At 38.8% G+C, this 16,826-nt stretch overlaps 2 protein-coding genes across 4 annotated transcripts in view; one reads left to right on the top strand and one right to left on the bottom strand.

The window, feature by feature from the left end:
- The window catches only part of hacd4 (3-hydroxyacyl-CoA dehydratase 4), a 52,511-nt gene extending 36,685 nt beyond the window's left edge, over window positions 1-15,826 (top strand). Inside the window, exons 3-12 of one of the 2 annotated variants that reach the window (XM_018097792.2) lie at window positions 3,290-3,347; window positions 6,197-6,286; window positions 7,011-7,166; window positions 9,064-9,167; window positions 10,347-10,474; window positions 11,546-11,658; window positions 12,206-12,312; window positions 13,922-14,053; window positions 14,140-14,229; window positions 15,330-15,826. In XM_018097792.2, the coding sequence (XP_017953281.1) occupies window positions 7,156-7,166; window positions 9,064-9,167; window positions 10,347-10,474; window positions 11,546-11,658; window positions 12,206-12,312; window positions 13,922-14,053; window positions 14,140-14,219 (675 nt within the window). In that variant the 5' untranslated portion in view covers window positions 3,290-3,347; window positions 6,197-6,286; window positions 7,011-7,155 and the 3' untranslated portion in view covers window positions 14,220-14,229; window positions 15,330-15,826. Of the gene's footprint in view, window positions 1-3,289; window positions 3,348-6,196; window positions 6,287-6,529; window positions 7,167-9,063; window positions 9,168-10,346; window positions 10,475-11,545; window positions 11,659-12,205; window positions 12,313-13,921; window positions 14,054-14,139; window positions 14,230-15,329 lie in introns of those variants that run through there. The other variant, XM_031890441.1, reaches the window with a different exon arrangement.
- A 640-nt stretch (window positions 15,827-16,466) lies between these two features.
- The window catches only part of focad (focadhesin), a 146,424-nt gene continuing 146,064 nt past the window's right edge, over window positions 16,467-16,826 (bottom strand). The window contains exon 44 of one of the 2 annotated variants that reach the window (NM_001374673.1): window positions 16,467-16,726. In NM_001374673.1, coding sequence (NP_001361602.1) covers window positions 16,653-16,726 — 74 coding nt within the window. In that variant the 3' untranslated portion in view covers window positions 16,467-16,652. The remainder of the gene's footprint in view (window positions 16,727-16,826) is intronic. The other variant, XM_012962109.3, reaches the window with a different exon arrangement.

Genomic DNA, 16,826 nt, shown 5'->3' with positions numbered 1-16,826 from the left:
GACTGGGGAAGGCATTATAGGGTGTCCTAATTCATAATCTTGAGTAAAACAAGTGTAAAGCTGGCCACACACTGCTAAATGTCACATTATATTCAATGACCCCCCCCCCCCCCACAAGTGCTCATATAAGTCATCATGCTACTGGATTTTTCAGCATTGTACAGCTTAATGGAAGTTGGAATCAATTTCCATGTACACAAAAGGATTGAGCAAACATCGAGTTTCAACATTAAATTACTTTGTGGCAATGAAACAAAATAAAGCATCCTAAAAAGGCGTCAGACTGTAACTTTCTAATGGCTCTAATGAGTGGTGAAAAGTTTTCAAGAAAACTTAAAAAGTCCAGTTGCTTTAATTCACTAGATACTGTATATTAAAGGAAACATATCCTATAAAAATTAAGAATGTACCAGTGAATTATATAGAAGGGTTTTGCTTAAAAAGTTGTGTTTCTGACTGATTTATTGAGAAATTCCACAAAAACCCCACTAGTCCCGCCCACCTGTTCCACTTCCTGCTGGCTGAATTCTCTGGATGAGCTGGGGAGCCGGCAGCCCTCAGTACACTGCACTCTAGGATAGGAACCAATCAGCAGCTAGGCTGACTTGATAGGGAACTGAAGCCTGTCTGTGCTTGTGTGAGTGCAGGGCTGTGATTGGCTCTCCCCCTCCTACTGTGCTTCTGGCAGGGACCGTTAGGACACGCCCACTCTTCATTTCACACTGGAGGGAGAAGTGATACGATCTATAGGGTGCTCCAATAAAGGGGCCATTGTTACGGATAGGATTAATTTTTAGCACAAAGTGAAACTAGCAACGTATATTATTCATAATTGCCTACAAAATTAGGGTTTTTCCCATTTATCCAATATGTCTCTTTTAAGAATATTTGCGACTACAACTGCCTTGACTGTGGAGAGGTGTTTGTGTGTATAAGTGATCATACTAAATAGATTAAAAGAAAACACCAAGACTCCGTTTTCCTTTTGTGCAAGAAAAAATACATGTACTTTTCAACCAGAAACACAAAGGAAAAAGGGGGTGGGTGGGTGAGTGGGATGATCAGTCGCCATTACTGGGTGCCAGACAGGCTGACAGGTGTATGCACAGCGCTCCAGGTGCCCATGATGTGAGGGAAAAGGCGGGTAAGTGTCTCCTCTTTTATCTACCATCCCCCCCTAAAACCTCCCACCAATCCTGAACTCCCATGTAGTACCTCCCAGGGATCCTCGCTGCTCCCAGCACCTCCCCACAGTCCGAGGCACCTTCCTAAAGGAGAGGGAGTTCTTCTAATCTGAATGAATGCCCCTGTCACATTAGAGGCACCAACTCACCAAATCAGTTTCAGGTCCTTTGAGTTTATTTGGTATAAAAAAAAAGGTAATTTGTGTTTGTATGCCACTTCTCTTAAAGACTGAGAAGGAAATCCACCACACTCAGTTACTTAAAAAAAAAGCTCACTCTGCTGGGAAGAAGGATTACTTATTTTTGAAGCACAATATATTTATAATATATCTGACTATACATACATCTCAAGGAACAATACACTTGGGAGATATTTCTAAAAATATGTCTATCATGTACAACAGCTATTGAAGTTTAAAGTGCTGCACTCCTAACATTGGTGAGTGACAAGCTCTATCTAGTATGTACAAAAACACACCAGCTACAATCTAATACTAAGCTCTGAACACATTAGTTGTTACATGCAGCCCTATGGTGCCCACGTATGTTTGAAATCCAAACTTTTATCTTCTCAAGGTTCTGCTCTATAAAGGAGAGAAGCCTTGCATAACCCCCTGGATGAGATACAGGATTGCACTGAGACAGACAAATCCCAAGTTAAAGGAGGTTGGAAACAGCAGGTGGCTTGGTTCTGCCAACTGTCAGTCTCCTGTATCACCCCTGACTGTCGTTCTTGAAACAAAATAATTTTAACTTTTAGTATGTTATAGAATAGCCAATTCTAAGCAACTTTTTAATTGGTCTTCATTATTTATTTTAGTTTTTAAATTATCTGCCACCTTCTTGTAACTCTTTGCAGCTTTCAAATGGGGGTCACTGACCTCAGCGGCCAAAAACTATTGCTCTGTGAGGCTACAATTGTATTGTTATTGTGAGGCTACAATTTTATTGTTATTGTAACCTTTTATTCCTTATCTTTTTATGTAGGCCCTCTTCTGTTTATAGAGCAATCACATATTCAAAGTTAATATGGACCCTAGAAACCAGATAGCTGCTGAAACTCCAAATTGGAGAGCTGCTGAACAAAAGGTGAAATAATGAAAAAAAACTACAAATAATAGAAAATGAAGACCAACTGCAAATTGTCTACAGCATACTACAAGTGTGGTGAACTACAAAGGGGTGAACAACCCCTTTAATGCTTGTGTTAGGAATACTCTGACTCCAGAGATTTACATGTGTTTATGTCAATTTAAATGTTTGTAAACATTTCTCTGCCTCTTTCTTACGTTCAAGAAGAGTTTTTGAGGTGTTGGAGTGACTACTTCCAGGGAGGGAAGGGTTGAGAACACTTGGTTTTATTATGCTGTTTCACTAGCATAGATTCCTAATTATTATTTGACAAATAAATTATACTAATTCTTCTCCTCCCACTGAGTCCTGGGATGTGTTATGATGTCTGGATCATACAGTTTGGAAGTCTGTGCAGGGGAGAACTTGGTACTGGCTCAAAACTTCATAAAGTTCAGATTATAGAAAAAAAAACACTTATCAAGTTCCTTGCATACTCCAAATTCTTATCTAATGCTTGCAATCATTTCCTCCATTCAAATATTATAGAAATACTTTATCATTAGCCACAAAGAGAAACATAATGGTCTCGTTCTCCGAATAGGCTGTTTCCTGTAAGATACAGAATGGCTCTGACAGTGCAGCATAAGCTAGCTGTCTGGGTGTATACACAAATATGCACACTTCACCAACAAATGTATGTTTTATTTTGCATGTTTTGTGCCATCTTTAGATTATATAAATGTGCTGCATTTTGTGACTTCGGTCCAGCAATATTTTTATTAGTAGTCTAGGGTAGTAAAGAGGTAAAAACTAAGAACATTTGCTAGAATTGCAATAGTATAGTTATCCATAGCAATCAATTCAATCTATATATTCATATTTTTATTAATGATCAGGGTTACCCAGCTGTTGCAGCTAGCCCTTTGTAAGCACTGCCAGAGCCCAGATGCATCAATTCTAGATTTGTAATGAACATATAGCTGTGCTGGCTGTCCCTGCAGATGGTGACCATGTTTACATTTGAACTACAGGTGCGCAGACCGACCTAAAGCCTGCAAGACAAATGGTTCCTATGTGCTACACATACAGGTAGGTGACATAATCTATTTACTGTGGTGGGTCTAATTACTTTTACATCCCAGCCCCTTCTGATGACATCACATGTATGTCCCTATCCCACCATGACATCACTACCCTTTTCCCACCCCCTTTGGGGATGTGTCTGAGGATACTCCACCTACCTCTGATGTCACTGCAGGAGGCAGGGCAGGCTAAAGTATAAATATTGCGGGTGTAAGTCTGGTGGTAACATTCACAGTAGTGTGTGAAATGGCACTCCTGTGTGGTAAAAGCACATTATAATGGAATGTACTTTAAAGGAGAAAGAAAGGTAAAAACTAAGTAAGCTTTATCAGAAAGGTCTATGTAAATACAGCCATAAGCACTCACAGAAACTCTGCACTGACTTCTCTGAAAAAAAAAGATTGCTTGTGTCTGTAATTCCTGTGCCACAGACACGCAGCTTTCTGCTCTCTGCACTCTCCTGCTCCCCCCCCCTTAGGAATGTGGGTCTGAGCCAATCAGCAGGAAGCTGACTCATAGTCTAACTAACTGAGCATGTTCAACTTGGTCTGGGTGTCTGTGCAGGAGTGAGGCATTATGGGAACTTTCTTTACACAGCTCAGCGTTTTTTCTTCCTGTTTGGCTTCAGATCTTCTGAACGGGAGAAATATGGGGAGACTTAAGGGCACTATTGAGACAACTGAAGGTATGCCTGCAGCTTGAGATTAACTCTTTATTAGCCTTTCCTTCTCCTTTAAAAAGTACTTTAAATAAAGCATTTTGAATTTGAATCTACTGTCTTCGAGAAGAATTTTTTTTCTTTTTGTGCAATGGATGTGCCTGGCTGAAGCAGAGAGCCTCTATGAGCATGAGTTCTCAGGAGACAGAGCAGCCAATAGTGAGGAGAGCACAGGTAAAAGTGATATGCTTGTGCCTAATCAAGTGCCACCCCCATTTTATCAAAACACAACCCAGACATACCAGTATAATTATAAGAGAAAATGGATAATGGGTATATTAACCTTAGCCATGCCAGTATAATCACTAAATGTATAATGGGCATATGAACCATAAAGTGCCAATGCCAGTATAATTACTACAAAAAATGGATAATTAGCATATTATCTCCAGACATACCAGTATGATTAATACATAAAATGGTTAATTAGCATATTAACCCCAGGCACGTTACTATAATCACTAAAGGAAATGTATAACAAGCACTAGACTAGACATGCCAGTATAATTACTACAGACGGCATATTAACCCCAGATATGCTAGGTAATTTAGTACAGAAAATGGATGGTTATTATATGAACCCCATCTGGATCCCCTTTGGGGCTGTAAAGGTAAGTGTGGGGGCCAAGAAAGGCTCATGGGGCAAGAAATGCTCCTGAGTATAATCGCTAAATGAAATCAGTATTAACCCTAGACATGCCAGTAAGGTCATTGAAGAAAGGGCCAATGAGCATCCCATTAACTCCAGACATGCCAATAAGATCACTGCAGATATAGATAGATTGAAAGAATTACCTCACCTATACTTGCACAAGCAGAATTCCAGTACCAAAGTTTTCTTTTTTCCTAGTAATTCCCTTCCCTTCGGCTGACTGTAAAAAAAAAAATCTAATATGGCTGTGCATTCCACTGTGGAATACAAGGGCATCTTGGATTTTTTTTCTTGAGGGAAGAGAAAGCGGAGATCTGCCCAGAAAGAACTGCAGATGAGCAGGGCAATGTGGGACATTGTCCAGGACAGTGGGCTGTGTGCTGAAAAGTGGGTCCTCTGTGGAACAGCTAGGGTTAATACAACCTGCAATCTGTTCCTTTTCAGTCCACAGCTCTCTCACAGCAGAGAGAACAGTTCCTCCAGTTATTAATTCCCCTTCCTGATTCTTTCCTGGGTGGAGTTCTTCCATCACAGCCCTGAATGGGAGCAGCACACTTATGTCCTCACTGTGCCAGACACTAACCAGCAGCCATTTTAGGGAAGGAACAGTAACTCCTGCAGGTAAAACACAGATTAGATCCCTACACATGCAAATGTCAGGCCAGGTTGGGGAGTTTGCAATTAATTTCTGGCCCACAAACCACTAATTTTAACCATTCTTACTGATACTTCCTTGCAACTCTATGATCATTTGGGCCTAATAGCTAAGTATGACTAGAAATTTCTTTTACATTACCTATTTATATTTGCAATTAGAACAGGTGTACTCCTAGAAGAGTATGGGGGAGGTGGGTGGCATTTTTGTGCCCCTAGTGTTTTGTCAGACAGTTGTGCCTGGCAACTCCTTTATCTCAGAAATAAATACTGGTGGAGTTCCTGAAATTCAGTTTAAAGGCAGGGGGCTAATAGGAGGAACATAATGGTAGAGGTCCAAATTTACAGACATGGACAGGAAACTAAAGAAAGAAAAATTGTTATTATGGCAAACTAAGTTCCTCTTGTAGCAGGCCCATTGGCAAGCCAGGGTTTAAAAGTCACTTTGCTCATTAGCTGCCCCATACTATATATTTATCATTGTTGGGTTAATTCTATCAGTTACTAGATTGAGCTTACTGTGTAAGTGCTGTTTAGGTTTTCTTAATATTTTTATGCGTAGGCAAGTAATTGCAATTAAATGGGATCTGTGTCCAGTATATGTAAGGGTTAAACAGCTTCTGTTAATCATCTCCCATTCCAAAACTTGAACAGGTATTGAGTTTCTGAAATATTAGGGGCCTAAATTACTCCAATAAGCATAGATCTACACTAGATTATATTTGAAAGTACAACAGAATTCTATGAAACCAATTTATACAGCTGCTAAAATATTGCAAGATTATTTAGTAAAATAATTGTACTAACAGTGTGTCTTTACTACACTTGCAGGCTTTGTTCCCTTTGACTTCAACAGACTTTGAAGTAAATCCCAAGGTAAACTCTGATGTGCACACTTTTACAAATAGGATATATGCCAAGGTAAACGTCCGTTACATATTATACCTTTATAAATATGTAATTAATTTTGTGTCAAATTGGGCATTTTATGTGTGTAAAATTAACTTCATATGTTTCAAGTTTATTTATTTTGCACTCAAAATGCTCTTTAAACTGCTCCGGTACTATAGTGCCAAGGATCACCGTGATTTCACTGTGAGAAGGAACTCTAGTGATACAGTCCTTTGTGGCTGTATTAAGGTGAGGAAAGCATTTCTTTTGTAGTTTGCAGGCACAAGATTAAGTGCTGTATATGCATATTTGTTACCACAGTATAACCATGAGTCTGTGTATAAGCAGCCATACTTCCTCCATTTGCTACTGTTCTTGCACAAGTAAAAGTCAGATAATGCGGAGATAAGGAAAGAACCCATGTTTAAGGGCTAAAGCTTTGAAGATTTTCTATTCAAGGAGGAATAACTACAACATATTTACAAAACCACAATTTTTCTTCTTGAAATACTTTGCACACAGCAAGAACAATGACTTTATACTTGTAGCTGGCTTGTACATCCCCACAGCACTATAAACCAAACAAGAGGAGGAGGGGGAAGCAGAGAAGGAGGGGTGCTTACAGTTGTTTTTCCTCAGTAGGCGTCCCTCTCTACCACCCATACAGAGAAAAAAGACTGCAAGGATCCTGTTAAAACTCAGAATATCATTATACTGTTTTCTAACTATATACCTATATTGTGCTCTTTTGGAGAAAACTGCAGAAGCTTCAGGATCCACTGAACAAGCTCCTTGTCGTGAAACATTTGGGCTGACAGGGGTGAGACCCTTTTCAGTACCCTCTTGCATGCCACTACCCAGGAAGATTCAGACAGTCCCCTGGCAACGTGAGGGTCACAATGTCTAGCAAGTAAGTTGGTGTTATGTTCTGCTTTGCAGCCGTTGCTGATTGCTGATGTAAAGCTAACAGACGATTGAGGGGTTATTTCCTCTTTTTTCAATACCAGAGATAAAAGGGAGTAGACATCTATGTTGCCAAAAGTACTGCAAGCAAAAGAAATAAAAAAGAGGCTAGCTATTACAAGGTCATGTGACTTTTATTCACTTTTGCTTGAATTTAGGATAATGCATACTGCAATAAATTTGAAAAACGTGCCCACATTTCAGTGTTAAACTTTAACTTTGCAGACTAACAATGCAATTTGTTTTCCTTTCCTTCTGACACAGCACACCTCTCTTGCCAATATCAACCATACAGGGTAACTAGAGGATATGAGCTAAACTATCAGCTGGTGCTCACCACTGTATGCTGGGAAACAAATGATGCACTGAGAGGCTTGCTGAAGTTTTGTGAGCACTAAATCAATTAAATAGTTCAATAGGCTCTTTGACTTTATATCATGATATAAATTTAGTGTAGTACGCTGTAGATACTGAATGCACTCTGATATGAGAGAGTTTCACGAACTGTGGCCACACTTACATATAAAAAAAAATGCACCACAACAACCGGCTGTCAAGAGGGTCACATTGCTCCCCACAATTGCACATCTTTTCAGTACTCCTTGAGGATATGAAATTGCAATTTGCTATAGGTCTAGTCACCTATATCAGCCAGTTAGCCATTAGCATCTTATTGGCTGCTATGCATTACTGCACCTGGACAATCTTTGTACTTTTTATTACATATGGGGGTGGGTATCCTGGGCAGTCCTTACCAAACTCAACAGCTCCTGCTAAAACTACATGCCTAGTTCAGCACTGCTGGCAACCCTGTCGTTATTACTTCCAAAGGCAAATTACTCTGTCAGACAGAAGACTTCTCATGAGTCAGGCTAACACAGAAGGCGTCCTTAGGGGCACATTTACTAATCCACGAATCCGAATGGGAAAAATTCGGATTGGAAACGAACATTTTGCGACTTTTTCGCTGTTACGACTTTTTCGTAAATTGTTGCAACTTTTTCGTAGCCGTTACGAGTTGCGCGAATTGTCGCGACTTTTTCGTAGCCGTTACGATTTGCTCGTATATTGACGCGACTTTTTTGTATTAAGCGCTTGTAAACGGCGGGCAAACCTTTCAGACTTTGCATGATTTTGGAAGCCTCCCATAGGACTTAATGGCACCCTGCAGCTCCAACCTGGCCCAAGGAAAGTCACGATACCGAAGCTTGAATGAATCCGAAACTTTCGTACTCGGTGCGACGGCTACGAAAAAGTTGTGACAATTCGCACAAGTCATAACGCTACGAAAAAGTCGAAACGGCTACGAAAAAGTCGTGACAATTTATGAAAAAATCGCAAAATACCGGTCATTACGAAAAAAACTCATTCGGACGCTTTTCGGACGTTTGTGGATTAGTAAATGTGCCCCTTAGTTTCAGTTACAGGCAAACTGCTATGAGGGGAATGATGAATGGTACCAAATTTTGAAATTGATTGAAAATTCCAAACCAACCCATCTCATTTTTACTTTCATTATCCCTCCTGTTCTCCTTCATCTTCCTTTTCTTCTCCCTCTTAGGTGTTAACAGAATACCACAGGAAAGTATGCAATTCATTATTTACAGCACTACTGTAGGCCAGTAGAAGAGAGAAAAAAAGCAAAGGAAATTGAATTGATTTGTTTTGTCAGATCATGGGAAACAACAGTTTAGTTATCAGCTCAGTTATGACAGCATCACATGTAAAACATTTTTCCTTGTGACACAAAAATGTGACAATCCAATAAACCAACGTGTCTAATTCTAATCTTCCATAAACCTCATGACAATGAAGCTTATCTTACATGGTTAATTTACTTGCAGTCCCAAGATGAAGACCTATCTCTCCATCTATTATCTCTTACAATTTTGTGGCCACTCCTGGATCTTTACGAATATGACCGCAAGATTTCTATTCTTTGGACAAGGTAACACTATCAGGGCAGTGACAAACAGGGCAATAATGGATGATTTGGATAAGTAGTGCTAGGGGTAGAAAAAGGCAGAGATCTCCTCTCCTGTGCAAGCACCTGCTGGTGAGTTTTGCTAAGTACTTGTATCCAGCATGTGTCATGGGGGTAACATCAGGGGGATAGTATCTGTATATTTATATATCATTTACAGTGGAAATGTAAGGTATTCCCCGGCAGCATTGAAAATTGCGCTGTTGAAAAATGGAAACATTTAGCAAATTTGCCCTCTTATAAACCAGGTATTCTTAGACATTTTTGTTGTTTTTTTTTTGCATATGTTAGTCTTTTGAGTTCAAAAGAAAAGTGGTTACAGATGTAGATATATTTTACTGTAGCAGGTAATGTCAGCATGTACTTTAGAGATGGATATGTCAATCCACAGTGTTCTTAAGACAAATGACAACTACTATTCATACATTATTGTTCCTGATATAATAATTAGATTAGATGGCTCCGGATACCTGAACATTGAGATACTGCACTAGGAATATATTCTATTTAAATGTAGACAAACATGGCTAGATATTAAATGAAATGAGTTCAGCCCTACAGCATACATATTCATTACAAACTATACCCCCAGAATGAATACTTAACCAACAGATAGTTTATATTATTTTAAGTGACCTGTTAAAGAATCTCACAAAACTGGAATATATATATCAGTAAATGTTTCCCTTTTACATTCTTTCCCTGATACATAATTTACTGATGGTGTGCGTGCTCCCTCAGAGATCACATGAGCAGAAATACTGCAGCTCTAACTGTAACAGGAAGAAGTGTGGAAGCAAAAGGCAGAACTCTGCCCATTAAGTGGCTGATGGGACCTAGCATGTATGTGTGCCTTGGCTTGTTTGTGTGCACTGTGAATACTATGATCCCAGGAGGCGGCCCTTAATTCTTAAAATTGCAGTTTTCTATTTAGAATTACCCAATAGTACAGTATTTTAGAAGAAGAGTAGAAAGTATATTTTTATCAAAATGGTTTAGTTAGATAAAGCAGGGTTTTACATATTGGCTTGTTTATGCAATATGTTTTTATAGACAACTACATTGTTTGGGGGTATAGTTTTCCTTTATGAAGCATTTGTTGCATGACACTGCACAGTATTAACTGCCACTTTGTTTTTACAGACGCTTTTGCGGATACATTCTATTCAATTGGCCTAGTAATGCAGGGTTGCCAGTTACTTTCTGTGTTGGAGCTGGCACATATACTCTTAGGGGTTGAACAGTACAGTTTATTACCAACATTTTTTCAGGTATGATGACTTTGTAAAATTTATTTACAGTAAATGACTTCCGTAATAGATACGATTGCAGTTCCATATAAAGGCCTGTGGCTTGCAGCCTTATATTCCACTGAAAAGCTAAAAGCAATGCAATAGTAAAAGATAATATGACAGTGGAGGAAGGCTGATAATGGAAACGAAAACTTTTTTTTGGAGACTTTTAACAAATGCATTCTTTGCATACAATGTGACGACCACCACTACCCCCCTTCCCCCGCAGAAAAAAAAAAACCTCAGAGGGCCCCAGTGCACCCCTACCCAGCTCTCCTTCCATCCTCCCACCCGTGTCCCCGGCCGCTTGTGCTGAATTGGTAAGGGAGCGGCTGGGGAGGGGATGTCTTGAACCTACAGGGGAAGAAGACACCCACCGTCCAGGCCTTCCTATGACTATGGGATCTGCTTTTGCCAGGGGCGGGACAAGCCGACCGGGCTTGGCTCGCCCTAGGCGATTAGATCGGTCATTGCCTCCGCCGCTAACGACAAGCGGCGGAGGCAATGACAAAGTTGCACTAGGGGTAGGCAGGAGAGGCTCCTGCCTGGCGCCCCTCAATCGTTGCGCCCTAGGCAGCTGCCTCTTCTGCCTACCCCTAGTTCCGGCCCTGGCTTTCTCTATAGTTATGACACTGTAGGTGTGTCATATTACTTTTTTTCTGCTTTGTAGGGATATGCTTTAACTTTGACATAAGAGTAAATTGCTGTTTATCTGTCAAAAAATACATTTAAATGCACCGTGAGTTAGGGGCAGATTTATCAAAATATGAAATTAGAGTTATCACAGAAAAATTCCCCCACTTTCTATTCATTCCTATGGGATTTTTAGAATCGTATTTATCAAATGGTGAATCCTATTCCATCCATTGAAATTGGGTGAATTTTTCTGTGGTAAACTCTGTCCCATTTTGCTAAATCTGCCCATTTAATGTTGCAATTTATGTTACAATAAAACAGAAAAACCCATAAAGAGGGCAAATGCTTTTTTATAAGCACTGTATATTTTCCAAATACAAAACTATGCTTACTTTATATCTCACTCTCTTCTAGGTGACTGAGAGGCTTATCATCTTATTTGTTGTCATTACCAGTCAAGAAGAGGTGCAAAGCAAATACATTGTTTGTGCGCTGTTTTTCCTTTGGAACTTATGGGATGTCATTAGGTAAAGTGTCTTCTATTGTGCTGGTTATTAAAACATTCCTAACAGGGCAGTAGTTTTCAGTGCTGAGTATCATTACCCATACAACTACTTACTCCAAGGCAAACCACTTGTGAAGAAAAAGAATTAGTACAATGATTTCCTGCACTAGAACAATTCTAGAATGGAAGATAATTGTTTGGCTAAGTTTTAATTTATTTTAGTTAATTAAACTTAGTTAAATGATATTAGGGACCAAGTAGCTATGCCATTCTTCACAAACTTAATTGTGGCATTTCCACATGAAGATGGCAAGATAGGTACTAGAATCTCCTGTTCCAGAGCAGAGTTATTTTGAGGCTTGGCAGAGTGACGACTAATAAAGGTAAATGATAAATTTACAGAGAGGGACTGGCTCCCCACACTACCAGCAAGAGTTACAGATGGAGATGGAATTGGAGGGGGTTTCTATTTGTTCTGTTTTCCTATTTATTTTATTTATCTTTAATAGAAATGTATGCCACTTTAAACTGTGCAGGACCAAGAAAAATGCCACTGTTTTTCTTTTTAGATATCCATATGACATGCTGGCAGCAGTGGGTATAGATTATTCAGCTCTCACACGGCTGAAACACACATGGTGGATTCTAGCCTATCCATTATCTGTCTTGGCGGAAGGTAAATTCTGCAGAAATATATCATGGGCTCTTATCTTCAATATACTGTAATTCTGTTTGTCATCTTTACTTTATCCAATAAATAATATAGAGTTATATATTGAAGGATGCCTTACTCGGAAGGTAACCTCCCATGACAAAAATATGACTGCATTTGTGCTGGAGGCTAGACTTTTTAATATTAAAGACACTTAAGGTATTTTTATATGGGAAATTAAAACAGAACAACTTTAAAGGAATACTGTCATGGGAAAACATAGTTAAAGTGGACCTGTCACCCAGACATGAAAAGCTGTATAATAAAAGTCCCTTTGAAATTAAACATGAAACCAAAATTCATTTTTATATTAACACATTCAAACCCATTATAATTTAAAAATCCCAGCTGTCAATCATATACTGCCTGCCCCGCCTCTATGCCTTAGGCAAAGAGGCGAGGCAGACAATTACTTGAATTTTCCATTTAGCACTCACATTCTCCCTACCTTCTCACCATCTAATTGTATAGCCAGTGCATGGGCAAGGACATCAGGTCCTCCTATTCTGGCACATACACAAGATTTTGGGGTGATACAAAGCTTGCCTTAATAACAGTGCCCACAAAATGGCAGCTGCCTGCTGGCTGTGATTGTATATTCCCAAGACTAAAGGAAACAAGATGTATATCATTTATATAGTATGTGAAGTTAAATTTGCTTAACAAACACAATAGAAAAGAAATTGAAATTATTTCTTAGGGTGACAGGTCCCCTTTAATAGAGCTTCTCCAGCAGAATCCTGCATTGAAATCCGTTTTTCAAAAACTGCAGATTTTTTTATATTCCATTTTGAAATTTCACATGGTGCTAGCCATATTGTTCATTGCTACAGCCATGTGACCTGTGCTCTGATGAACTTCAGTCACACTTTACTGCTGAGCTGCAAGTTGGAGTGCTATCACCCCCCTCTCCCTTTCCCCCCTAGCAGCAGATCAGCAGAACAATGGGAAGGTAGCAATATAGTAGCTCCCAGTAGATATCAGAATAGCACTCAAATCCAAGTCCGGCTTGGGACTCCTTCAGTTACATGGGAGTAGGAGAAACAATAGGTTACCTGAAAGCAGTTCTAATGTGCAGCGCTGGCTCTGTCTGAAAGCTCAGACTCAGGCACAATGCACTGAGATGGCTGCCTACACACCAATATTATAACTAAAAAATACATTTGTTGGTTCAAGAATAACATTTTAAATGGTAGAGTGAATTATTTTCTGTGTAAACAGTGTAATTTAGAAATAAAAAGTATACCATAAAAATTATGACGGTATTCCTTTATTACATGGAACAAGTGCACAGCTCTGCAGAAATATTTTTCATAAGATCCCAATTAGTGATATGAAAGGTAATCAAAACCAACAAGCCTATTTATCTACTGTTGTTAACCTTTTACAAGCACTACTGGTACATACTACTTGTAAAGGAGTTAATAGCAATGTAATATTTAGCAATATCGTTTTCAATCTGAAAACATGTAAGGCAGGTGTACTCCTGAGCAGCACTGTATAGAGAAGTGAATGTTGTTGAATCATTTTGGATTACCAGATTGCCAAGTTTTTTTTCTCTTTTTTTCTACAGCATATACAGTTTATGAGTCGCTTCCTTACTTTGAATCTCGTGGCACATACTCTTTTAAGATGGAATCACCAGTTTCACTGTCGTTCCATTTTCCATATATTTTAACACTGTATCTAATTTTCCAGCTGGTTGGTAAGCCATATTGCTGTTACTTTATATACTTTCAGGGTACTCTCAGGAAAATATATTCACTAACACACCAATATTTTTGTACTTAGGAATGTTCTATATATGCAGCTGTCAATGGTGGGAAAGAAAACAGTATTTCCGACGCAAACTGAAACTAAAAAAGACCTAAGAATTGGCAGGTAAGGTAGAGCCTGCTCCATAAAACTGGAGACTAAACAAAAAAACAAGTCTCGCATGAATGAGAATCTTTAATGATTCACAGCATTTTGCAAACACAAGAAACACAAGGAAATTTCAAAGCCTGGACGGGGGGGAAGAGAGGCATAGTTTTAGAACCTTTAGTACTGTGCACATAAAATTATTAACACAGGCATTAACCCTGGTGAAGAAGGGAAAGGCAAGCCTTTGCATCCCTAAATCCACTGGTATATACTGTTAACTGTGAATTTAAATGTATAAATGTACAATATGTTTCCTTACTAAAAACACCAGTGGCAAGTCCTGTGGCTTTCCTCCAAAATTTAGCAAAACTGCAAAATTCCAACGGGAAGGTGACATTAAATTGCAGTTAAATGAGAACTAAAGCTTAACCAAAAAAGTAGTGCAGAAATATTGCACATTATGTTTTGGCATACTGTTCCAGCCCACAGCAACCGCAGCCACAAGAAGGAGACATGCAAACTCCTATGTCCCTGTGTTGAACTAAATATTCAGTGTTGCTGGTTTGTTAGCACAGACACAGTTTCATAAACATAGCTCTAACCGGTGCTATAAGTACAGGAAAATAAGATGAGTTCCCAAGGAACTGGTAGGGGTATTGGTCCTAGGCTCTAACGAATAACAGGACTGTGCCATAAAGATGGAGCCTTTCTTCTACTTAATCAGTACCCATAGATATAATGTGGGCTGTTAATTTTCTGTCAGACTTTTATCTTATTAGGCTTAGTTTAGGTTAATGACTTTGCCCCCATTGAAGATTACCTGCAGACACCCATGATAGTGAAACATTGTTTCTCCATGCCAAGCCTTTTCTGTGCAGTAAAAAAGAGTGAAAGCTGAACTTAGAAACAAAAAGCTGGCTCTATCACTCTAGTGTGCATAGGCATGCCCCAGTGAAATGAAGAGAGAAAAGGAAGGAAGATCATACTGAAGAAATTCTGCAGAAATACCCTGGACCAGTGCAGAATTTATAGGTAGAAAGCAAAGAAAGACTGTTTCAAAAGGGAATATATATGCTGTGACATTTTTTTTTATTCATTCTTTATTTCTGCACTTTTAGGGTTTAAAGGAAAACTTCAACCACTTATGGCACAAAGATTTGGCATGCCTTTCTGCTAATATCAGTCTGGAGAAAAAGAAAGCCAACAATAACTGGTGAAAATGGAATAAATGATGTGCAGCAAACATTTTTACTGAGCAAATTAGAAGCATATTAGGGTGAGATGTGCAATATATTCTGTACATAATAGCTGTAATGATGTTATTTTTCCATATGAAGAATATTCAACTTAAAATGAACAAAATACACACTATGTTCTTGTCTATGCAAGTGCAGCGCAAGTTTTTATGATAGCATTTACCGTCAGAAAGCAGCAATCATCCAGATGTCAGTACAGCACTCGTACCAGATTTGCCTCTACAAAAAAACCGTATTATGAACAAGTGTCACGTCTTTCTCTAGTACAGGGTTTTAAAAAACAAAAATTATTGTAATATCTTGATGTAAGAAACAAGGCAAATTATATTTTAATAAAGTTTATGGGTGTTTTTGAGTGATTGGCTTTTGACTCACATTGTTATGTTTCACAAATCTACTGTTCATAGAACTCAAAATCGATTTGTAGTCAAATGAGCTGCCAAATCAAACTTCTGTCCGTCTTCCATCTACATTTCAGATGATGACCCAGAAGTAATTATCCAAACACAAGGAATGTATAGCACATAACGGTTTATAGCATAATGGTCATGTGACTGGTCATACAAATTAAAAGATGATAAAAATGCAGAAGCAGTGTCCCACTACTAGGTGGACCTTTACTGCAAAGTTCCAAAATGGGTTGAAGGCTGTGTAAAGCTAATCTCGCTACAGGTAAATCAATGACGCAACTTCCTAGCAGATTGTTACGAAGCATGTCTCATGTCAGAAACTGATCTGAAACTGAAAGACTTTATTAACAATTATATTTTTAGAGAATATTTACCACTATATACTCTATATACCATGCCATACTTAACTCTCTGATGTTGGCTTTGCCTTTAATTTGTATTAACACACTCATCATTCCATACACACACTAGTTTATGTAAGTCTGGCCCAAATGAAAAATGGAGTGCTTACTATGCTATACTAACACTACCTGATATAGATAGTACCATGCCTTCCTGATGCTCATGGTTATCTTAACAGAAAAAAAAATGCATTTTAAAAACAATGTTTATTTTCAGATGACCAGTTTTGGGGAAGGCACATTTAAACAAATTTGTTGGTGAAGAAACAAATTCTTTGTTTTAAGATTTTATTAATAAAGGAAATGTCTAATTCTTCCTTGCAGCTCCTATTTTTAGAGCAAGTCTTCTGGGCTTTGACTCTTCAAAAAGGAACCTACCAGCCGTAGGCCCTTGTCCACACAACTTTCCTCTTAAACTCTGGAAGGCCCCTTAGGCTTAGCAGCGTGGCTAAAAGAGACAGACATTTACAAGCATTAAAGATCATATATATAACAGGATGGAAGAGGGGTTACTACAACAAATTAGTGAGGACCATTTATGGTTCTCC

This window comes from Xenopus tropicalis, chromosome 1, assembly GCF_000004195.4.
Source record: "Xenopus tropicalis strain Nigerian chromosome 1, UCB_Xtro_10.0, whole genome shotgun sequence".
Classification (NCBI taxonomy): Eukaryota; Metazoa; Chordata; class Amphibia; order Anura; family Pipidae; genus Xenopus; species Xenopus tropicalis.
The sequence above is the reverse complement of the archived record's forward strand: the minus strand, read 5'-3'. Positions and strand labels throughout refer to the sequence as shown.